General features: G+C 38.8%; 1 protein-coding gene across 2 annotated transcripts in view; it reads right to left on the bottom strand.

Moving 5' to 3' along the window:
* The window catches only part of NSF (N-ethylmaleimide sensitive factor, vesicle fusing ATPase), a 149,272-nt gene that overhangs the window by 12,308 nt on the left and 110,998 nt on the right, over positions 1 to 25,966 (bottom strand). For both annotated transcript variants that reach the window (XM_081576437.1, XM_081576435.1), the window contains 3 exons: positions 25,197 to 25,330; positions 14,308 to 14,374; positions 12,245 to 12,324 (listed from right to left, as the gene is read on the bottom strand). In XM_081576437.1, the coding sequence (XP_081432563.1) occupies positions 12,245 to 12,324; positions 14,308 to 14,374; positions 25,197 to 25,330 (281 nt within the window). The remainder of the gene's footprint in view (positions 1 to 12,244; positions 12,325 to 14,307; positions 14,375 to 25,196; positions 25,331 to 25,966) is intronic.

The raw sequence follows: 25,966 nt of genomic DNA on the forward strand, positions 1-25,966 counted from the left end.
AAAGCCAATTCTTTCCGTATCATTCAGTGCTGAGCAAAGGCAATACACCCTGGGTAAGAAGAATGAACTGGGAACAATTGGAAACCCTGAAATGGATTAAGAAGTGAGTGTGTCGGGGGCCTTAAACTTTATTTTCTCGTTGTTAGAGTCTGAAGCTTTTGTAAATAAAAGTGAAGTTTCTCTGAATTTGGAATTTATAAGCCTGGGAAGTAAAAGATAAAATAGATTAGCCGATCAGATCATGAACATGAATTGACTCTGTTCAAGTATGTATGGAATTATGAGATTTGGTTTGTGCCTCCAAAGTGAGTACGATCCAGCTGGGGAGAGCGAGTAAATATTCAGAGACCAAGAAACACACCAGCAAACACGAATGAGTTATGGCTGCGGGGATATAGCACAGGGGCACAGCTTCACTGGCAGAGGGTCTTCTGGGAAGATTCCTGTAGTATCACAGAGACGCTGGTGAAGAGGAGGCCCTGGAGGAGAAGGAATGAGTCTCCTAATTCCTCCGTGGGTGGTAGAGGCAGCTGAGCTAGAGCACTAAGGGCTGAAAGCGGAGTCTTCTTAGAGCAGAGGGGAGTAGGTAGCCAAAAACAAAAGGAAGACTCTGAATGCTAAACTAAGGAAGGAAGTTTAGTATAACTGGAGGAGGAAGAATTGTGATGAAGAGAAAGATGATCCTAGTAGTTTCATGCCGGGCGGTCCAGGGGCCTGTGAGGCTGCTATGAGAAAGGCATCTCTGAAATAAGGTCTCAGAGCGTGTGCACCCAGGGAGGAGCTGCACCTTTTTATCAGTGATGCACACACATGCCTCCCTTTTAAATGCAAGCCCGGGGTGGGGTGAAAGCAAGGGAGGAGAGGCAAGTTCCCTGATAGACAGGGGCTTGGTGCCATGGAACAAGTACAGGCTCTGTCATTCACAGCTGGGTAATGTGGGTTAGATTACTGAACTCAGCATCTGTCTCCTCCTCAACCATAAAAATGAGATTAAAAATCCTATTTCTACCTGTCAGAGTAGAGCAGGAGGTGAAGGATACCTGGGGAAGGGGGACCTCTGCCATCACAGTCAGGGGAGGCAGGAAGGAAAGGAAGTGAGATGGTCTTGAGAGGAACCTGAAAAGCTGTCCTCTGCCTGGGACTGGGATGTCAGGAATCTGTGACCTCAGGTCAGGTGGACGAGCACTGGGCACCTGAGAATTCCTCTTTCTAACAAGACAGGCAGGGCACTGGCTGCAAAAGATGCCAAGAGAGCGCACTCTTCCAGAGGACCAAGATGCACTCTGTTCAGGGGAGATGAGTGCTCCAATCTTCAGCTTAACTAGGGTGACAGCGAGGCCCAGACGAGGCCTGAAGCTAAAGATCAAATACCCCTCAAAGTAGCTGTGGCAGTGGGCAAGAGTGAGGCGCCTTGATGAGAGGCCGTGACTCCGAGGAGAAATCAGCTCAGGGCAGAGGCTGCGAAGCTTTCCTGGTAAGAGGTGCTTCAGTTCATCCCATATACTAGTTTCCTTCTTGAAATGGGAGTAACAACTCATATTTTAATTTAGTTCAACGCAGATTAAAAGAAAAAAATTCTACCTACCATAGAGCTTGTACAACTTTACCACTACATTTATTTGCAAGCCTGAATCTTGTTTCTAGCCTGCCCTCCCTGGGGGCAGGGCCATGCTTGATTCATCTCCATCCTTGCGGTTCTGAGCACAGCACGCCTGGTACACGGAACACTCCCATGTTCCCTCTGCCTAGAATGCTCTTCCCTGATACAGCCACGTGGTTCTCTGCCTCAGAGTGAGAGCTCTGCTTGAGTGTCACCTTTCCATAAGGCCCACCTTTCCCATAAGACCCTTTTTCATCTACCTTTATCAGGCTCTATCCGCCTCCCCCAACAGTAGGGATCACCTTTTAACACACTACATACTTACTCATTTATTCTACTTATTGCTGGTCTTCCCTTGTGAGGACAGGACTTGTGTCTGTCCAGTTTTATTGTCGGGTCCAGGGCTAGCACAGTGCCTTGAACATGGTGACCCGTTAAATACATTTGTGTTGAATGAATGAATGGTGATCTCAGTGTAGGTGTCAAGGGCCACAGATCACTCCCCCACTTCTTTGTTACATTTTCTCTTCTGGTCCTGGAATAACACACACTATATGGAATGTTCAACAGGAAAATAAGTACCTACAGTTATACTGTCTATATCTCTGAGTTCCAAGTGTTGAATACTATGTCAACAAGTTTTAAAGAAAATAACCTAGAATGAACGGCATGTATGCTTCATTTACAATATAAGTAGATGCAAAAGATGTCAGACCACTTTCTTTTAGCTGATCAATTGACTGTCAAATGTTAAGCTGTAACTATTCATAATACAGACTACTCTCACAGAGAAAAGACTCATTAGAAGCCATTACTTTAAGTTGGCAAGATAAGTATTGTTACACATCTCCTACAGCTCTTGGTTTCCCCAAATCCAGGGGAAAATCTGACTACTATTAAAAACAACCAAGAGTCTGGACAGTGAAATGAGAGGAATGGGGCTTCTTTGCATATCCTGCATGTATTTGATTTCTTGATGCTCAAATGTCTGTAACTTCTTTTTTTTGGTAGTTAAATGTTTCAGTTGAATACCAAAGGAAGGATGTTTCAAATAAATCATGCTACAACGAGGCAGACAACTACACTTAAATTCTCCATTAGATTTTACCCTGAAGCAAATTCTTAGTCTGCTGGCTTTGTAACCATCCTCCTGGTGCTGCCAGTAGGAAAGAGGACAACAGGGAGGGGAATTCATGATGCACACTGACTGTGAAATATGCAACTTCATCCCAAATAATTTAAAATAATTACTAAAAGCAAGAGCAGACCACTTTGAGATATTAAAGAATATTTTAGTACCAGTTTGCGAAAAAGACATGGAATTATCAGACTATCCTCAGAGCAGTTCTGAAAGCTCACCTAAGTTCTCTCCTTCCCTCTCTCCTCTCCTGGCTATTTTGTAGGTGAGAAACCTGGGTAAGCTTTTACATCCAGGGAGTGAGCTGAAACTAGAGTTCAGGCCTCACGGATATTCCCACTATGCTTTGCCATCCATTTTTATTTGTGTAATCTTAAAATTCTATCAGCAGTGGCTGATTTCTTAATGATGAGTTAGATAGGTATACCACCTAGAAATTACAAATTATGACCTCTGAGGAGAAAAGGTTAAATAAATTTAAGAAAACAAAGATGTATGACCATGCCACAGTATTCTCAGTGCCAAAAGGAACAGTTTTGTAGGTGCTCTCATTAGAAACTTAACTAAAATGATCACTGATTCATCAGCGAATCCAGACTCCTCTACCTGGCACCTATAGTAGGCTTTCCCTCCCTCCCCCTGCTTTTACCTTAAGATGCCCTAAAATGTCCCCTGTGCTCTGATCAGGTCACTTTTCCTCTTCTTTCTCATTTAATTTCTACCTCTGTGTTTTTTTTTTTTTGGCTGTGCTGGGTCTTCATTGCTGCCTGGGCTTTTCTCTAGTTGCAGAGAGTGGAGGTTACTCTCTAGCTGCAGTGTATGGACTTTTCATTGCTGTAGCTTCTCTTGTTGCAAAGCACAGGCTCTAGAGCACAGGCTCAACAGCTGTGGAGCACAGGCTTAGTTGCTCCTCAGCATGCAGGATCTTTCGGAGTCAGGAATCGAACCCATGCCTCCATCATTGTCAGGTGGATCCTTGACCACTGAGCCACCAGGGAACCCCTGTGATTTTTTTTGCTTGTTTCAGAATTCATTAGTAATTTATTATATTTTTTAAACCTTTACCAGTAATTAATACTAAAAGAATGTCAAGTCACAGAAAAGGATGGACATAAAGGGAAAAACTGATTTAATAAATGTCGTAAGGCTTTATTACCTGTAGAGATGACATTTGCTAGTAGAACTTATACATCAGGAGAAAATTTCATTTTAAAAAGTCATTTGACTTTTTTAACTTATTCTGTATTGGGGTATAACCAGTTAACAAAAAATGTTATGATAGTTTCAGGTGAATAGTATGGGAAGAGACTCAGCCATACATATCAGTTCACTTGCTCAGTCATGTCCAACTCTGTTACTGTTAGTCAAGCAGCAAATTAGTTGCAAAGGATTGGAACTTTGATAGTTATACTGTTGAGTTAAAAGTGAATACAACCGTATACACATTAAGTTTTCCTTTTTCCTGATTATAAAGTAACAAATGCTTACTGTAGAAAATGTATAAAATACAAGAAATAATAAAGCAGAAAACCCCACCCATAATCTACCATCTAAGATAAGAGCAGTTATCTTTAAGACAGAGAAACAGAACTTCCTTTTATTTTTGTTTTTCATTTCACTCTTTAAAAAAAATTCTTTTGTGCATTTTAAAATGAATATCAATTAAATAATAATAAATGCATTAAAATATTGGGAGGCTGAGCACAAACTTTTCTTTCAGAAAGCTTGGTGGCCATAGATATAAAGACAATCACAGAAAATAATTCTGGCATATTCCCTCCAGGCCTTTTTTCTTTATAGCTGAAATCACACCTAGAGAATAACTGAGGATTAAGTGGAAGATGATCCAATCGTTAGGCAGGCAGTTTCTGACACTGGCCCAGTTTATACAGATAGTGGGGGTCACTAGCAGACAGCCACCCAGCTTCTCATCTCCCTGCTCTGGCTGGTGTTTCTCCCTGTCCTCCCTCCCCATGATTACTCCTTTCTCAGGGGACCGGGACCCTCTTCCACTTGCTCCAGGGCTGGCCCTGGCAGGGTCTGTGGGAGTGTAATGGCTGGCAGGTAGAGGCCAAGGAAGGTGTCGTTCCTGCTGACGTGTCTATAGGGCTGGGTTCTGGCTATCTGGAGCCTAGCTCCTTTGATATGGATTAGTTACTCTGTTGGTTTTATATATTTTTGTGTGTGAGGAAAGACAAGAGTCAGTGTTTTCTTTACAGTGAACACTAAACTGAGTTGTGATTTGTAGTTTACAAAGAATTATAATCAACATTTATCTTATTTAATTCTTATGACTTAAATATTAAATATTACCACTCTTCCCGATTTACAGTGAGAAAATTGAGGCTCAGAAATTAAGTGACTGGATTCAAACTCAAGCTTTCTGACTCCTGAGCTCTTATTTACACTGCCAATGCCAGTTCTATTAATACGTGTAGTTAAGACCCACCAGCTTCAAGGTGTCCATTCAACAAATAGCATTATCTATATAGCCTAAATAGGTCTGAAAGAGAGAGAAGAGAAGAAGGAAGAGAGGAAGGGAAGGAGAGAGGACAGGAGGACGGGAAAGAGGAAGAGTGGGTCCACGTGTCTGGAGCTTTCCCTGTGAAAAGTACTCTTGCCATTCCCCAATGTGAGAGGTAGGCAGGACTGTCAAGATGAAAAATGGTTATAGACCAACTTGTGACTTAAAAAGATCAAGGCCTTGTTCCACCTATATTCTAGTAACTATCAGGAATATTGATAGACCTTTGTAAGGTCCTCCTTAGTGGTTCTTCTTACCCAATAGCTGTCATGCCATAACAGTACAAACCCCAAGGAATCTCCAAAGGCCTGTGTATTTGCTTTGGGGACAGGAATGTAGGAGAGAAGCTGTGAAGCGCTATTCTGTTCCACTTGGATTAGAAGGAAAAAAGGGGAACTTTAGTCACAAACAGCTGTAGGGAAAAAGGCAGTAGGGGGGCAGTCCCTGGAGGCCAAGGACTAGTGTCATGGGCAGTGTCCTCAGGACCCCACAATCCACCAGAAGCCCCGGCCCTCTCTCTACTCCTCACGCTGCTGAACTCTGAAATTTCTGTTTCTACTTCATTCTCCCTTTTATAATAGGGATCTCCAATCCCCAGACCAAAGTATTTGTCTTAGGACTCAGGAAGCTTCTGAATTTCAGAGAATGGGAGATGGGGAAGTAGAGTGTCTCTATTTCTTTTGCCAGTATTGCTAATGAAGGAATTTGAACCTGGCATTCCAACTTGGAACGCTGAACTCACTTTCCATGGAAATGTGCTATATACAGCAGTTACACTCTGTGTTTTTCCTAACTTACATGCTAAAAAGGTTCTGTGGACTATCTAAAGGCACTTCTTTTGTTAAAACAACAACTGGGAGATATATTTCCAGTTCTATACAATAGCCTTAACAAAATACTAAACCTCTAAGAACTTTAAAACAGTAAGAAAACAGGAAGAAACAGAATCTTACATGTCAACCCTTGGCTCCAAGCAATGGGAACATTCAAATCACTCAAGAGAAACATTGATCCTTTTTTAAGGATAAGATTCTTTACAAATTTGATTCTTTACAAATGGCATTCTCTGTGGACAACACTATACTCTGACTTCTCAGTAACTGTGCTTTTCATAATAAGGCATTAATACCTTATGTCTGTGTGGCCCACAGGTTTACACAGAACTTACACTGTGTTCATTGGCCGTCCATGGGGTGGGTAAGGAGGAAACATTGCCATTTTACAGATGAAGAAACAGACACAAAGATGTTAAGGGGCTAGTTGAAGACTATAAGGCCAGATGTCTGTGCTAAGAATCAAACTCAGGTTTTCTGACTCCAAGTCCAATACAATGAGTAAGCTGTGCAGAGAGTACACTCATAACTAGATTCATGGCCTCATGGAACACTAGGATGGTAGAACGAACCCTTCTCTAATGCAGATGTCATGTCACAGTAATATATCAATATTTAAGGCAATGAGAAAATATTTTGTCTCAACAACATTAGCATTTCTCTATGATTAAAGTTTAGAGATTGAATTTTGAGTTACCTATAAATGGTGTGTGTGTATGTATATATCTAGCTTATAATTTTTGTATTAATTAATATGTATTATAGATGTGCTCTACTGAAAAACAAAACAAAAACTCTATTTAGAAAACATGGTTTTACTGTGGCTGATTCATGTCAATGTATGGCAAAAACCACCCCAATACTGTAAAGTAATTAGCCTCTAATTAAAATAAATAAACTAATTTAAAATATAAAATACAAAAAAAAGCAAAAAAAGAAAACATGGCTTTATTTAGCAGATATTTGTAGCAATGTTTTATAAAAGGACTCACCAAACTTCTTTCACTGATTATGATGAACTTAAAACTGTTCTACACACACACACACACACGTGTGTGTGTGTGTCATATATATACATATATATATATTTTCAACTTACGCAGAACTTTCTGAGATAATCTACTAAGCAAAGTATACTTTTAGAGCATTTATTTATAAACTATAGTAGCCTTCTAATATCACTGACTTAACAAATGGGAAAACTGGGCTACTAAACTGTCAATCATCACCCAGATTTTTTTCAATAAATAAGTCTAATGCAAAAGTCACCACATCAGTGATTACAATTAATGTGTCTGGCAAAATGACTAAACCTCTTTCCTAAAGTGGTTATATATCTTATTGAGTCATATTATAGTCATTAGCCTGAGTTAATTTTGAACAGATAGACACAGAGATATTCGTGTTTAGGCCTGCATGATTTGGAATCTCTTCCATTATTTGCTTATTTCGCTAAAGCAACCCAAAGCCTGAGGAGTTGCTTAATATCACCAAGACTTCCTAATAACATATCTGAAGTAAGATTGCACTGAGATATCATATAAGGATTACAGGAAAGGCAATCTTGTCTAGAGATCGGTGACCTTAAATGAAACCCATGGAGAAACAAACATGTCTGCCTGAGTTCCCATCAGGAATTTACTATGAGTCTTATTGGTTCACACATTACACCCTTCCCAGCTCTAAGCCCTACTTCTTTCTTCTCAGGTTAATATTCCTAAGTACAAGAGCAGTAAGGAAGAAATTTTTCTCAACAACTTTATTTTTTAGCTAAAACTCTTAACAACTGTGAGGTCTTTTGAGTTCTACTTCAGTAATATTGCTATTAATTTGGAATGATCTTCTTTTGTAAAAGTTCACAGTTTCCAAAGATTTTGCCAGCTGGAAGGCTGTGAATAAATTATAACTGTTCTATGGTATCAATACTGTTCAGCCCTTGGGAAGGGGGTTAGCACGTGGTGGGGCTGCACCTCCGACCAGCTGTGACTGGCCTCATCCGCTTACTCAACTATATCAGCAGATGTTATTATTTTCTATATGCCGTGATATGAAAAAGGCTGGGAAGCACTGAAGTGAAGAAGCAGTGGTTCTCTGTAAGTTACAAGGTTATTCTGGTACATTTGAGGTCTTTCAAACTGATTTGCAAAAACTGTCAGGTAAACACTAAGGCAGTCGGGTTAATGGGCTTAACTGCTCTCACACTTGTTGAGGAAACTAGGAAGTCATGTCATTTCACAGCTGAGGAGTTCTTTTTCAGGCACTCTGTCTCCCGGAAGAAAAAAAAAAAAGAAGGTGCCAGAAGAGATCTAGGAGGAAAACAACAAAGCCGTATGTGTTACAGTTTGCAGGAAGGTTTACCTGGCCTTACTGCCTTACTACTGCCTCTTTCTTGACAGGAAGAGAGACTAAGGCTTTCACCCTCCTGATCCTGAAAAGCACATTCCCCTCGACTTCCATAAATCTGCAAAACTTGAAAAGAGCCCCAGTGTCATCGAGCAAAAGAGCCGGCTTTAGGAATCTCACTGGAAGGAGGGGTGTCTTCAAGCCTCTCACTGCTAAGCCGGACATTTCCTAACACTGGACAAATTGTACGTCCAGCTCAGGGAGGGTGAACTGCAGTGGTCTTTTACCCTCCAAGCCAATTGTTAGCTTTTCACAGGAATCAGCAGGGAAGCACATGTGAAACCTCTGTGGTGATAGTGAGCACCCCCATGCCTTGTGTGACTCTGCATGTAGATGAAGCAGGCTGGGAGCTTTCTTAGCTACTGCTGCTGAGTTCTCAGAGCAGCCCTTTTCTCCGGCGTGGCTCCCTGCTGGGACAGCCCTTTTCAATTTTTCTATCCCCCCTCGATCTCTTCTCCTGCAGAACACAGGGAAACTTGATTGAAATAAAGACCTCGGGAACATGTTTTATTTTCTCCTGTTCAATCCATTTTAGAAAAGCTTTTAATTGGTTTTAAAAAGATGCTAAACAAAATGTGATGATGTTTTTCAGTCTTCATGAACTACAGATACCACTTTTTATACTTTCAAAGGGCTAATAAATCAATCATGAAATTAACTCTCCAGCTAAATTGAAAGCAAATCCACTGAATACCGGGTTCATTAAAAATCTATGCATTTACTTAGAAAAATTTAAAATTCAAAGAAAATTATCCTAGTAACTGAAATCTGACTTGAATTTTTAGTCCTACACTGAAAATCCAAGACCAAAGCAATCACAAAGGGAAAAAAGGAGGGCTTGTGAACCAGTTTTAATAAGCCAATTTACAATGAGGGAGGGGAGATGGGGGATGGGGAGAAGTAGAAAAGAGAATATCTTGATCCATAACAACATAGTGCCCGTGAAGGGATCCTTTTATTTCAGCATGTGCACACATGCACACACAATTTTTCTATGTGAAAGCTGAATTACAACAAATGCAAAATTAAAGATTCTGTGACTGATATGATTATTGTATCGTATGCATGTACAGTTCCTAATTTTAAAGAAAAATGACTACAACTTTTCTGTTTCCTTGACAGTGATAAAATAATAGCTTTCTACTAATAATCTATGCATCCCTACAACATTGGGATTCATATACTTTTAATATTTAACTGCAAACAGCTAAAAAGCCTACATGATAATGCTTTGGCAATGTGAAGGCTTCTACTTCAGAATGACAAATAGTCTTGACACTGGATCACCTTGAAAAATTCTCCCTTATTTTCTTCAGAGGATACAAACTAATTTAAAAAGTAAGATGGTACAGAGAAACCACATTTTTATTTTGTTAAATATATGCCAACTAGAAATACCTTAAGCATTCATTTCTTCTGCCACTGATCGCTTACACAGAAGGTCATCTAGCAGTCCAGCTCAGAGCCACCCAATTCTGATTAAGGACAGGCTGGTATTTTATTAGAATCCCCGCCACTTCCGATCACTAAGGCAACCAGATCTGCCTTTTACTTCTTATATGTTCCTATATTCTTCCTTTCCAATCCTTAGAGAAATTCGTCCCACATCCCTTTTTAATGATCCAACTCCTGTTTCTAAGATTTCTCCCAAGCTGGGCCATGTACGCTTACTCTTTACATTCAGCTCTTCATGGAATCCTCCTTTCTTTATTTAAGCTTCTAAAACTATCTATTGTAATCATTTCATTAAGATGTAACTCCTATTAACACAAAGTTCACTGACTTACAGTGTACAATTCAGTGGTTGTTAGTAGATTGCACAGATAAATGCAACTATCACTGGACTCAGTTTTAGAACATATTTATCACGCCCCAAAGAAACCCAGTATCCACCAGCAGTCACCTCTCATTCTCCTCACCCACTCCTCCAGTCTTAGGCAACCACTGATCTGTTTTCCGTCTCTATAGACTTGCCAATTCTAGGTATTTCACATAAATGGAATCACACAATATGCAGTCTTTTGTGACTGGCTGCTTCTGCTTAGCATGTTTTCAAGGTTCATTCATGTTATAGCAAGTACTCAGCATTTTTTAAAAATGCCAAATAATACTCCATTGTATGTATATACCACATTTATTTTATTCAATGAACATTTGGGTTGTTTCCACTTTTTGGCTATTATGAATAATGCTTCTATGAACATTCATGTACAAGTTCTTGTGTGGATATATATTTTCATTTCTGTGTGGTATATACCTAGAAACAGAATTGCTAGGGCACGTGGTAACCCTATCTTTAAGCTTTTGAGTGCTAGACTGTTTTCCAAAGGTTGCACAGTTTACCTATTCCCACCAGCAGTGTATAAGGATCCAATTTCTCCATCTGCATGCCAACACTTGTTATTGACTTTTTTTCCTTGGCCATGCCGCATGGCTTGTTGGATTTTTTTTTTTTAGTTCCCTGACCAAGGGTCGAACAGTGCTGTGAGAGACCAGAGTCCTAACCACTGTACATCCAGGGAATTCCCCTGACTTTTTAATTATGGTAATAAGATAATGTTCCTTTCCTCAAAGGTCTTACAATTATTTTTATAAAACAGAAACAGTTATTCCTAAGTCTTTATTCAAGATTTTGGAAGTCATTTGTTAATATGTTCTATTTATTTCTAAAAACACTCACTTCTCTATTTTCAGCTTTAATATAACCTAAAACTTCAACTATTGGGAGTAACAGTTTACAGAAAAATGATGTAAAAAATCCTTCACAGTGCAAATATGCAGTAAGTTTTCAAGATTGTTGTAGGTTATATTTCTTTGCACTAATCTAAGAAAAAAAATAAACCCTAGAAAATCAAGACAAGTCTTCTACCTTTAGGTCTAACACATACACACATACAATTTTAATTGTTAACTTAAATATCAGATTCACCACCTTAACATTAAATATTTCCCATACAACTTACTTTATGTCTCGAACTTCAAATATGGAATTCCCATACAGTTTTTAAGTTAGTACTTCACCCCTTTGTATCTGCCTTTGATTGGCATTTCTTCAAGGTTACAACATGCAGAATCAACCAAGAGAATTCATGTCTTGTGTCATAGCCAAACATGCTCTGGCAGCCTCTCCATAATTACCATATTTAACCAACCCTCATAGGTCAGTTTAAATGTGTTAAGCTATCAAAATCACCAGTCTCCAACAGCCACATCAGTAAAAATGGAACCACGGGAACCAAGATCTTGGCTATAAACTCACCCTTCAAAAGCACCACATGACATGAGAAAAATTCAAACTCATCTGTAAAAACTAAAAACAAAACAAAACTCCCTGCAGGACATAAATTTCCCCAAATACAAATTCTTAGAAAAATCTATGAAAGATTGAACAAATGGGAACATGTATTTAATCACTTCTACATTAATATCACATATTAATATCGCTCATGGGAGAAGGGGTGGGAAGGGATGTGTAATATGGTGGTGAACTTATAAAGGAACAAAACAGAATACTAACTGAAACTGGAATTTTGAGATTTTCAGAAAAAAATGGAAAACTTCTCTGATTCAGAGAAGTGATTAAGAAAATTATTTACCTTAAGACAGAAGGCCAGACTGGATGACCTTGCAAAATCCCTCCAACAAGAGAATTTTACAAGTTTTTGATAATCTGCTTATTTAGAGAGTGCACCATTGTATAGTTTACAGGAACAACTCTGTGAAAATGCTCCTTATATTATTTTTACCTGTGGAGGTGCCTTTTTCAGTAACACAAGAAGAGCCTGTAGTACCAGATTAGAAAATCGAGGGCCAATAGGGACATAATCTGGAAGAGAAACATTGCTGTGTTTAGGGATCTGATATACATATGCACATATTCCAAACATACAGATTTTTCTGCATCAAGAGTAAAAACAGTCCTAAATAAAAGTTGTGTAACTAACGATAACAAGAAAAAAGCTTCTAAATCCATTTTGTGCTTGTGTAGACATCTTTGTCTGATATTCAGAGAGTTTTTTTTTAAGGGGAAAAAAAAAAATCCCCAGGTCTATTGACTAAACATTTCCAAGTTACTGCAAACCTTGGCAATACAGGTGAGTACACAAGGCAACAAACCAAGACACTAGGAAATGGATAGAAGGGGAAGTAACAAGTAGTAATAATGTAAGGAAGGTACTTTGACACAACTGAAATGATGGTAAAGCTGTGAAGACTGGCCCACAGATGGTGAAGAACAGCGAATTTCTCAAAGAACTTTCTATCTGTTAAGCTCCTACTCATCTTTCAAGATTTGGCACAAATGTCACCCCCTCTGCTTTCTCTGCGTACCGCATGTGTACCCTTGCCCTGTGCTTACAGCTGCTTTCCAGCAACAGCCCTCTGAAGTCAAAAGTGATCTTCCCTTTTCTGAATACCCAGAACACATGGCACATTCTACTTTATATTAATTTTTGCTGCTGTATGTCATAATGACAGCATCTTACTACTTATTTTTCTGAAGCCCTAATGATTCTAGCCCAGTGGTAAGGGCTCAGCAAATGCTTACCAAATCAATGAACCAACATGAACGGATAATAACTATTCATACAAGTGAAAATATACTCGGAGGGCAAACATTCCTGACAGTACTGTTGCTATGACCACACATCTCAATTGTGTTTAGCTAAAGGAATTTACGCAGAGCTATGAGTATGTGCCTAAAAGCTTTTAAAGAAATAATCCCAGAAACTGAGATGAAATGTATCAAAAAACAGCAGATCCAAAACCCAGGTCACCAGATAAAACTATCTATTTAAGAAGACCTCCTACGTATACCTCCTTTGTTTTATAACAAACACTGACTTAGGAAACCGAAAAATAGACCATAGAGGACATAAAATAAGTCTCAAAATCATGGGGGAAATGTAGTAAGAACAGTTAATATGAAATCATTACTACACCATTATAGACCCCTTAAGGAAGAAGGGGGTTAGTTAACCAGGCATTGGTAGTATTTTCAGATATTTATTAAGTTACCAGGTGAGAGCAATTTCAACCAATTTTATTACAGCATCCTGAGTCATTGTTATAATGAATTTATCCCAGATTTATCTAGTTTGTGCGAAGAAATAAAAGAGTAACAACACTGTTCTGGCATTTATTTGTTGAATACACCTTATGAGCTGAGTACAGGGACTGTTTTATTCATCTTTGTATTCTATAGGAGTGCACTTAAATATAGGAGATGTTTACCAGATATTTTTAAAAATTACTGTAGAGCACTCGTAACTTTCAGAATGTTTTTAACTTTCACAACATTATCTCATTTCTGTCTTTACATTTACTCTGTGGGATAACTAAGGAAGAGAATACAGTCTCTGCTTCATCTGAATGGAAACTGAGACAGAGAGTTGACAACTTCTGCCCCAAGTGTTACTGCTAACTTGTAGATTTCACTCCAACCCTAAGCTCTTCTTTCCTTAGTTCTGACCCAGTTAGCAAATGGAACCTCTGAGCTACAGGCAGCTCTGAGATAGAATATAGCAAATATATCCATCAATGAAAATTAATAATCATTTATTATGGTCAGGGAACTTTGTGGAAGATACAAAATATGAGACATGGACCCTTACAGTTATGGTCATAAGGCATATTTACCACTGATACCACTGCTGACTTCAGATATAAGAGAAGTTATATTTCCTTATTAGATAAAGAAAGCTATTTCTATTGCCCTATGGATTATAAACACCTGTATTTTCTCTTGTAATTTGTGAGACATTAGCCGTAATGTGGCAAGGATAGTACAATGGCAGAAGTGATGACTCACCAAGTAGTCTCTCAATGTCATCCACAACCACACAACTGAGCTGGGATTTGTATGCATCATCAAAGATCTAGAAGAAAAGCAAAACCATGGATTATCTCACTGCCCTCAAAAATTACAAGAATTTCCAAGAAGATAAAATTTAGCTAATTCTTGACCAATGCCCACTCATCCCCAAACACAGTAAAACACCCAATATTTCTATTCTTTTTAAAAAGTATTATTTATTTACGGCTGCACTGGGTCTTTGTTGCTTTGTGAGGGCTTTCTCTAGCTGCAGCAAGGGGGGATGGGTGGTGGACAGGCTTCAGTAGTTGCAGCATGCGGGCTCAGTATTGTGGCAAAGGGGCTTAATTGCTCTGTGGCAAGTGGAATCTTCCCAGACTAGGGGATTGAACCATGTCTCCTGCACTGGCAGGTGGATTCTTAACCACTGTGCCACCAGGGAAGTCCCACCCAATATTTCTGACTACACAAAATCAGACTTTAGTAGATACTGGGACTTTAGAAATTCAAGAATTCTTACAAATTTAAAAGTGAGGAAATGGAGACCTGAAGCAGTTAAATGACTTGCCCAGGACATCACAGCTGGATCAAGGCTGACCACGGGGGAGGGTAAGGCTACTTTCAGCTCCAAGGGCTGGATGCATCACACTGGGGCATGCTCAGGAAAAACTGGAATTAATCAACTGACAAATCCATCAAGTTTATCACAATGGTCTCTCCTCTCTCTGTCAAGGGCATGACTTCAGTGCTATGACTCAAGGGCTAAATGGAGCCACAAGAATGTGCAGGGTAAAACTGAATGTCATTTTATTAGTAGTAGGAACTGTGGCCCTGTCAAACAGGAATAACGTTGAAAGCAGAGAATTCTGTCAGCTCAAATCAGACTGTAACAGCCAAAGTGTCTACAAAAGAATTAAAGTTAGGTATAAAATATCAGATAGAGGCATCGTTAGAACTAGACAAAAGATAAGATAGCCAAGTAAATGGAAATTAAGCAAGCAGTGAAGGAGGTTGTTATATCTTGGCAAGGAAGCAGCAATTTCAAGCCAGATAGAAGAATTGATTCTTTTTTAAGTTGAATATAAGTGCTCAAAGTCTTGAGACCAGCACTGTTGTAAATGTTGGCAGTTCCTATTCCAGCGCTCAGTGTAGCCCACTAGTGTCATCTCTAAGAATTAATCCCTGCATTCCAGTCCAATCTGACTGATGAGTAACCTCAATGCACCAAGATGGTAACCACCACTCTCCTGATTTTGCTTGGTAGTAGCATGATATTCCTTACTGGGTACCTTTTAACTATAGGAGATTAAGAATTAAGTACAGGAATAAAGTAAATTAAATCTACAATATTAATCCTTTTCATATTATGTTTAAAGACAACCTGTGAATACGTGGTCTTTAAAGCATTTGTGACAATTAAGAAAATTTACTACGTTAGATTCATAGATTAGCCTTGCTAGTTCAATTTAAAACATGCAGTTGACTAATTAATTTTGATAAATTTTAATGCTGGAAGGTGAAGTATAACTTTAATAGCCTTGCAAATAGTAATCTGAGATTCACCATAATTATATTATTGTATGTGTGTGCATGTGTGTGTGCTCAGTCATGTCTGACTCTTTGCAACCCCATGGACTGTAGCCCGCCAGGCTCCTCTGTCTATGGAATTTTCCAGGCAAGAATACTGGAGCAGGTTGCCATTTCCTGCTTCAGGGGATCTTCCCAACCCAGATATTGAACCAATGTCTCTAGCTTCTCCCAGACTTGTAGGCAGATTCTTTACCAATATGCCACCATATTGTTAATTTTAATTTATTAAATAAATGTAATTACAGATTTACTTTGAAACTTAGAATGTTTTGTTAAACAACTGAAGTACTTCAAAGGGAAAATAAAACATTTGAAATGTCTAAATATAGTTTAAAATATTTAAAGAAATTGAAGTAAAAATCTCTTTTTGAGCTACCCTTTGACTTATAAATAGAATAAAATAAGTGGGTTTTTTTAAAGTTTAAGTTTTCTTTTGTGTTGAAAAACTAGATTTTAAATTATATAATTTTAATATGTTGAATTTTAATTTTTTAGACCTCTAACTAGTTATTCATGTTACCCCCCTGTACCTAGCACAGAAGACTATTTAGTAATCTTATCTACTCAATGGATTCAGTGGTTGAAACAACACAAAGTTCTAACTTCATCTTGTCATAAGTTACTTGCCTCTCTTCTCCTTTGGTATAGCATTTTGTATTGTGTATATATTATGGATTCATAGTATTCTTCCCTATATTACACCAGATTTCTAGCTCTTTGAAGGCAAGTACTGTTGTATTTATCTCTGTATCCATGTCACTTAATATGATGCCTTATCAGAAAGTGATCAATATATACTTACTGAAGGAATACACTGAAATTTATGCATTAAAGTCAAGTAGACATATCAGGGCAGTAGTTGGAGATGCATGACTGAAGTCAGAGTATGGACATCTCGTTCAGGGCAGTGAACGCTGAAGCCATGAGAGGGAAGAAATCTTCAAGGAGAAATGGTAGAAGTAGAAGAATAAAGGGCCGAGGACTGAATCTTGGAGCGTTGTTCTGTTAACTCATTTAACAAATATTTTTGAATTCATGTCATGTGTCAAGCACCAGTGAAGGCAATGGAGAGAGTAATAACTAAGGTCACTTGTAACTGTGATGAAGCACAGCATGATGATGTTAGAGGAGACACGCGAGGCTGTGGTGGCACACAGCACAGGAGCTGCGGGAGTCCGGGTGACACATGCACGTCCTAGTTCTCCTTCTGGGACGCGGTCAGACTGCACTTCCTCAACCCCTCTTGGGTCAGGGATGATTATGGCGTTTGCGTTGGGTACTGAAATGGGAGTGGAGTATTTCACTTTCTGAAAGGAGCTTCAAGAGCCATGGCTTGGTTCATTGTGCTTCCTTTCTCCTGCCTTGGCTATCATGGAATCACACGTGTGATGGAGCCACTATTACCTATTAGCTTGAGTCTCTGAGAAGCTACAGCAGAGCTTCCTTTCTGAGTTATGGTGGACATGTAGTGTGAGCAAGAAATAAACTCTGTAGTGTTAAGCCCCTGAGATTTTGGGGGCTATTCATTATCACAGCATAATTTAGCCTATTGTGACTGATATAAGAGCTTATGAAGTCGATGATGGTCTCCTAAATTCAGGAAGTGACATTTAAGCTGAGAACTGAAGGACGAACAATTCACTAGGAAAGAGGGAAGAAAGTGTTCTAAGTGGAGCATATCAATTATAAGGAGGCACAGAGAAAATCCAGGAGAACTGCAGGAACGAACACAGTCAGTAAGAACTAAAAGGAAAAGGGGTCAGCATTGGCGCTGTGTGTATGGGGAGTGGTGGGTGAGAGATGAAGCAGAAGAGAAATGGAAGAGACAATGGAAAAGTTTAGAAGCTGTTCCACTGTGGTTCTTTGCTCTTTTTTGAAGACTGGACTAACAGCAGCTAGTGTGGCAAACTCAGGTGATTTCTAGAAGTCATTAAAAATAATGCTTGGCTCATTTAAAACATTTGCTCAGAATTCTATTGATATGAAGGGCTTTGATGTAAACATATCATTCTGTCTGACAGACTGTAATATCATGGATTTGAGTCACAGGGGCCCAGGACTTTGTGGATACGCTACTGCAGTAGTTCTACACTTTCTATGAATCAGCCCTTCTTCCTCCTCAAAGCTTCTAGAGCTTATAAACATTACTTAGGACATTGCTGGGGTCTGAACTAATGATAAATTTTCACCAATTTATCTCAGATACTGTGATTCACAAAGGATTTCAAATCATTTCACAGCTGACTGCATGGGCTACCTCTAACATTTTAGAAGAAAATACCTACAGCCTTTAATGTAGTTTGTTTTTGTTTTTTTACAGGCAGTTCTTAATGTACTAATTACTATTAAGGGGAGAGGAGTACTCGCAGCTAACTCTCTTAACAACATACTAACCATGACAAAGGCTATGCAATATGCAATTCCAGTTGTAACTTGATCAGTTTCAGTTGACTCTGCTTTAATTTAAATACACACACATCTTTCACTTCTCACACACACATTCTTTCCCATAGGTAGTCACAAGTGTAAGATAAGGTCACCACTATTCTCCTGAATCCATGTTTCTGCCTAGTCGCCTCAGCCTCTTCCATACTTGGCTTCCTGGCCCCATGCTAAATAAGGAGATACTCGGATTCCATCGGCAAGTATATGCAATTAGCTGCCAGACTAAAATCTGAGATATTTACATACTGAGTGGGGAAGTTCTACCATAGCTGCAGACAGATAAACCCCAAAATGAGGAGAGGTACTAGAAGGAGAGATGCAGAAAAAGTAAAACTGTACAAACTGCCCCAGCTCAGACACAACAACTCAAGTGCTGAACTTGCCATCAGTAATAGCACCCAGTGAATACACAGTGCCTTCTCCAGACCAAAAGCCAAAACAACATTTAGCCAGGTGGGCTGAAGCTGGGGCTACTGGTGGTATCTTACAGACTCTTTAAAAAATTAACTTAAATTCTGATCCTTTCATGTAGTAAGATGAAAGTACGATGCTTGAGTTTTTCCTGCTGGAGAGGTTATCAGTAGGGGATCACAGAAGGTATCATGCAAAGTAGGACACTTGAAAGAGGGGAGCTGTTAATAATCCTGCTAGAAAAACAGATAAAAACCACGACTACACACAGCAAACTGGAGGATATGGTCTTCCCAGCTCTATCAGGAAGTTTCCTAGAGCATGTAAACTTATCAGAATATATGTATTCTGAGAGTCAGGTGAGAAGTCTGAAAGAGAAGGCTGAAGAAAAGAATGCGGAGAATGGAAGAAAGAACAAAAGTGTGGAGAAGAGTGACAACAGACAACAGGGCAAAAATGAGAGGTCTACTCTAGAAGCTGAAGACTCTCTCTAGAAAACACAAAATCCAACAGTCTACTTGGCTGTGGACATAAGGAGACTGTCATCATGAACCTCTCTGGTGCCTCCTCTCTTGTGTGCAAAGGCAGGCTGTGGGTCATGAGAGACGACCTAAAACATGGGGAGCCTGGGCCTGTGGCAGGAGCACGCTGGATGCACTGTGAAAGGAGGTACGGAGCTCCTGTTGCCGAGGGCTTGGGGGCAGGTCTGGTCATGGACCTTGAGGGCACCGAGAGCTCTCAAGGCACCGAGCCCACTCCTGGAATCTTCACATGAGCTGGGACCACCTGTGTATAGGGGAGGGGCAGCAGCTGCAGCCTCTGGAGTCTACATGAATGCAAATGGAAACACGCCAGCATTAGCTCCATGTTAATCCCAGCCTTTTAGAATCACAAACCCCAGCAAAGTGTACTCTAAGTAGAGTATGTCCTCCATTTGCTGGAACCTCTTTAGGGCTCTGAGGTAAGTGAAGCCAAATTCTTTGGTTCTTTCAGGGCTGAAAGAGTTCACCTCAATTCAGAAGCGGTTGGCATGAAGTACCGAGTTAGCAGGAATCTGTTGACAGTAGGAATTTGATGATTTAGAAAATCCCCAATGTAGTAAATCTGTCAGCAATTAGTTGAAAGCATACTCTAATCATATTTGGTAGCACATAAAAATGTAAGTGAGCAAATTCAAATCGGTGCTATCAGTAATAATCTCTCATTTCTAAAAATAACTTGGGAGTAGACCAAGCAAACATTAGCTGTCTTCTAATGAAACTGACTCAGGAAGTGGACCTAAACTTCTGGCAAAGCGCTCAAGCTTCCTGGAAATGACCTCAAATTCCCTTATTTGTTCTCCCTGCTTTTCAGGAAAAATTCTTACATTTTCACAAAACATGAGAGACAGACTGGTATATCTTTCATAACATAAGAAGTCACAAGGTCTGAAAGTTAAGTTCTGAAGAGCTGCACAATCCTCTTTTGCGTGCCAGACAGATACACCCATCAGAAGACAAAGTATATTAAACAAAAGAACAAGTGCTTGCCCCCCCAGCCCCAGCAGTACAGGGACCTGTGGTCACTTACAGGGTGTCCACTTGTCAGTTACTGCAAGCACAATCTTCAACAAATCAGCTACATGATATATTAGGATGTTAACCAAAAACATCCAAATTCTGTTGCTTAGTAACTGCTGTCAAAAGATCCAATTTCCAGCTCCGCTCTTTGTATGGACTAAACCATGAAAAGAGGAGGATTAGGCACCATGATTCTGTTCTGTGCAGACTACAATTTGCAGTGGGATTTACAGGAGGATATTCAGAGAAGATTATTTCTTTCTTGCAAAGCTAGTGGAAAGGAAAATGTCTTCCATTAATTTTCAGTCCTTTTAAAACCAAGACTATATGACCTTACTAATGGGTATAGTTTTAGAAATCACAAATTTTTACTTGATTTTGTTCAAACAATGTAATCACATCAGACTGTCCTATTTGATCTCTGTACTGACTGTATATTCAGAAAGCATACTAGTTAAAATGAAGTTTTACTGTATTGTTCTTTTTTTCATTTAATGCCATTAACAGAACTAGCAAATAGGTTTTTTTTTTAAAGTATAGATGCAAAAATGGATAAAGGAATTAAATTTTATAAACAGAATAATGTTGGGGAAACAAAAACAAAATACAGGAGAAGAGAAAGATCTGTAAACACTTCAACTATCTTAAGGGAACATATAGTATCTCCTCCCCAACAGGATGTGAGAATAATATCTCATACAGAGTTTGCTAGTATTGAGGAGTTTACCTACACAGAGAAAGGATTTATTAAGCAAACTGAGAAGTAGAATTGAATTGAGTATAAACTACTTTCATATAATTTAGCACCAGAATCTGTATGTGAATAAGAAGCAATAGCTTAATTGCAATTAAAGGTCTGAAAGTTGAGTATCTTAATCTTAGATACTCATTAAAGCAAGCCCAATGGCTCTCTCCACTAACAAAAACTCTTGGTTTAAGTAACAAAACCAAGCAGTAAAATGATATATAAATATTATGGGCAAGAGTCCAAGGAAACTGATATTCTTATATGATGGGGTTGCAAGTGTAAATTGGCACAACTTTCTTAAGAAGTAGGTTTTATAAACATTAATATTTTTACATAAGTTTTAATAGCAATATTTATCATAAATTTACACCCATTAATATTTTTACCTTAGCAATCTCAGCTCTGAGAATTCATCCTAAGGAAATAACCAGAAATGTATGTGCAATGATAATGATAAGAATAACCACTATACTTTATCGAGCACACATTATATCCCAAGGCACTGTATGATACAGCACAAAAATCACCATCTCATTTAATTCTCATAACAATACTATGAGGCACCTATTAATATTATCCTCATTTTGTAGATGAGAAAACAGAGGTTTAGAGGTTAAGTGACTATTAAGAGCTGGTAAGCGCAGTGGAGCTGGGATCCAAATTCAGGTCTATTAGAAACCTAAGTCCAAATTCTCAGCCAGTAAATTCTGATGCTACTCTCAGAAAAATGTAATAAGAAAATGGGGGCAGTCACTGGAAGTTCTAGAGAAGGAAATGGCAACTCACTCCAGTATTCTTGCCTGGAAAATCCCAGGGACAGAGGAGCCTGGTTGGCTACAGAACATGGGGCTGCAAAGGAGTCGGACACAACTTAGTGACTGCTGCTGCTGCTAAGTCACTTCAGTCGTGTCCGACTCTGTGCGACCCCATAGACGGCAGCCCACCAGGCTCCCCCGTCCCTGGGAGTCTCCAGGCAAGAACACTGGAGTGGGTTGCCATTGCTTTCTCCAATGCGGGCAAGTGAAAAGTGAAAGTGAAGTCGCCCAGTCGTGTCCGACTCTTCGCGACCCCATGGACTGCAGCCTATCAGGCTCCTCCATCCATGGGATTTTCCAGGCAAGAGTACTGGAGTGGGTTGCCATTGCCTTCTCCCAACTTAGTGACTAAACAGCCACAAATGAGAGTTCTACAGAATAGTGTTTATAACTGTGAAAAAATCTGGAAACAACCTAAATGTTCAACAAAAAAGGAATGTTTAAATGGACATTACACAGCTATTAATTTAACATAATACTGGGATAAATTTTAATGACAATGACAAAATTTTACAGTAAGTGGGAAAAAAACAGTATGTCCAATGTGATCATCAATATATAATATGTTGTGTGTATGTGTGTCTGAGAAGAAGATGGAAGAACAAATACGGACTTTATTTTCTTCTGTGTTCTTTTCTGCATTTTCTAAATTATTTTTGAAATTGGGAAAAGCTACATTTTGGGTGTGGGAAGGATGTATCTGAAAGGAAAGAACTGTCTTCTCCAGAATGACAAAAAATTATAAATTATTTGTGCTTTGGGGAAAAAATGACACCGTCTTTCCATTTTCACACTTAAAAAAAAAACAAAACAAAAAAAGAAAGGGAGAACAATGGTGGGAGGTAGACTAGAACGTCTAAAGAATGGCATTTATATTTCACTTTCAAAAGCAAACTGGAAGACTGAGCACCTTTAGATGGGTCTGAGCCCTCAGGCTTTTGTCAAGCTATCATTAGGCAACAATGTGAAAACTATTTGTAGGGAAAGATTCTGCAGTATTTCTAATAAATTTCTAAGACACCTCTGCTTCATTCTTTTCTCCATTCTGTTCTTTAGTCACAGAGAATAATATTTTTCTCCAAGGAAAACCCAAAAAGTCTCAATATGAATTTACTATACTGCTGAAGCAGAAATATTTTTTGCAACTTTAAGAGTATATAGCTGATCCAGACAGTGAATCATGAATCCAAACGATTTTAAGTAAGCTGGTAATAGACACATTTTTATACTCCTTAGCCTTCCACTCATCTGAAACCTTACCTTGAAAGGCTGCAACAATTTAAAGATTAAATCGTAAGTTATTAAGTCATTAATTTAACCATTTAAACCTCTAAAATCAGCACATATTACCTTCCCCCCTCAAGTCAATTTGCAAGAGATTGAAATAATAAAAATGATAATATCTCACACTTACAAAGCTGCTTTGATGTGCAGGAGCCTAAAATACTCTTTAAAAAACTTTATAGAAAAGACTAGGACCATCCACCCACATCTCAGAGTACATCTGAGGTAGAACCTGGCAGCTGGTGAAAAGCAATGGAGTAAATTACCATCTGCACAGAAGACTACTTTTAAACAAGTATAAGAGATAGATGGAGTTAGGAAATTAAAAACAGAATCAGCTGTTCAATTAAATGGGAAGTTCAGTGGCTACGGAGTCCAAGAGCTGTTTAAATTTTCACCAAAAGAAATGGTTTAAGGGTTCCCTTTAGAGGGAGACATTGTAAAAAATACAAAAAACAAAAAGCAACCCCATCTACATGAGGGAGGTTACTGGTCCTAGAGATTCTGTCCAGGTCTTCCCAGGAATGATAGATACTACTGGTTTCATCTCAGACACTAGTAGTGTGTCTTATGATATTTAAGTTCTCTTTGTGTCAGGCAACTACATTTCCCTCACTTTCACACTCAATTTTAACAGCCTTGTGCACAATATTTATCTGGACGATTCAGTGTGCAGGGCTGGAATCCTGCTCCAAGCTCTGCCTCTTCCATCCATTTCAAGCAGTCGACACAAATGATTTTCTGCTGCCTGCACAAACATGAGACTAACTTCTCAAACATTTTTGGGGAGTCTGCTTTTGAAAAAATGTATTTTCCTCTTCAATCTCTTCCCTAAAAGAAACACTTAGGTAATTCTATCCTACATCTTTATAAAGTGAGGGCCTAAAACGAGGTAAAAGCACACCTGAGCTGTCTTTACCGGGTAGCAGTCCCATTCTCAAGATTCTTTTCCCTTACTCTGGCAGGCAGATTCTTTACCAGCTGAGCTATCAGGGAAGGCCCCTGGCTTTCTCACATCTCTTTAACTTTTAATTCACAGTCAGCTCTTATCTATAAAAAAATCAAGCATGGAAAAAAAGAGTTTAAGTAAAAGAAATACTTCAACTAGATATATAAAAACTAATCTTTCTTCAGTATGGGAGTATGCAAAATCAGAATATCAATGAAAACCAAGTGAGGTGAAACAGCATTAAGAGTGTTCAGCACTGATTTTTGTTGTTTTTCTTTTTAATGAGCAACCACCTACTATCCTAGATGCCTTACTCAGTACTTGCTTGGATGTAAGAGCAATCAGCCAGATGATCTGAGAGGTCTTTCAGCGCCAGGATCATATTCTATGTTGTTGTAACTTTCACCAGTGGTTCAAAGCAGCCATGCTAAGAAGGTGACAAATGGTACTTGGAGAAATGCAGAGAGACGAGGACCACCCGCCCTAGGTCTGCCAAGCAGACGCTGATTATTATCTAAGACATCACCATCTTTCTATAGGGGTTTTGAGAATATCTTTCCAATGATATAACTTTGTTCTTTCCCAAACAATACAGTCAACTTAACTGACCCCAGTCTGATTTTGTAGATTGATGAGATTGATTGATTAAATTAATTGATTTGATTGATTAATCAGATTGATTAAAAAATCCTAAGTGAATTTGCTCCACTCTACTCAAACACGCTTAACTCAGACCTTTCAGCTGATAAAAACTTAAGAAATGAAAAATAATCCTAATACATATTAAGTAAAGCATAATCTGGAAGATAAAGGTACTCTAATAAAAATACATAAATACTATATCTAAAGTTAAATACTATATCTAAAATAGTCACTGTTTCCCTCCCCCCAAACTCTGCTGATAATTTAATTTCACTTGAGAAGAACATAACTGTTATGGCTTATATATATATATATACATATATGTGTGTGTGTGTCTACATATATATATGTGCAAAGATAAATATATATGTACATGTGCATGTATACACACACACACACATACATCTAAAAGGAAGTCAAAATGAAAGTAAAAATCTCAATACCTTCTTCATGGCCTGACACTTGGCTGTCTCAGAAAAGCCAATCATCTTATCAGGAGAACAGATCTTGATGAAGGGGAAGTTGGATTCCTCTGCAATCCTAGCAGCTAAAGCTGTCTTCCCACTGTGAGGAGGGCCTGCATAACGACAGGAGCAAGTCAGGGGAAAAAAGCCAACCTAAGCAAAGGAGAACCAAACAAGTTTAAACTTTTATCCACAAAGTACTGAGGCCTCAACCAGCTGCTCATTAACATTTCCCGACACAATTTCACAGCAGACATGTTTTCTCTTATTAGAAACTAAACAAACTGATTAGCATTTTTCAAAAGTATGATGAAATATATTCCTTTTTTGTCACATAACCTTAATCTTTCAAGCTTCTGGCTAAATATACAAAATGCAAGAGTTTTGCTTCTTTAAAAAAAAAAAAAAGAATGCATTCAAATGCATATCAGTACTTATCAGTTCTATCAAATCATTTGTTTGACAAAAAAAAATACAATCTTCTTAGGAGACGATATTAGGGGCAGAGAAAATTGCCCCTGCTCAGTTGCTTTAGTCGTGTCCCACTCTTTGCGATCCTATGAACTGAAGCCTGCCAAGCTCCTCTGTCCATCGGATTCTCTAGGCAAGAATAATGGAATGGGTTGTCATGCCCTTCTCCAAGGGCTCTTCCCCACCCAGGGATCGAACTCAGGTCTCCTGCATCTTCTGCATTGCAGGCAGATTCTTTATTGCTGAGCCACCAGGCTAGAAAACTAAAGACTCAGGTC

This window comes from Giraffa tippelskirchi, chromosome 3, assembly GCF_054371585.1.
Source record: "Giraffa tippelskirchi isolate mGirTip1 chromosome 3, T2T-mGirTip1v1.2.pri, whole genome shotgun sequence".
Lineage (NCBI taxonomy): Eukaryota > Metazoa > Chordata > Mammalia > Artiodactyla > Giraffidae > Giraffa > Giraffa tippelskirchi.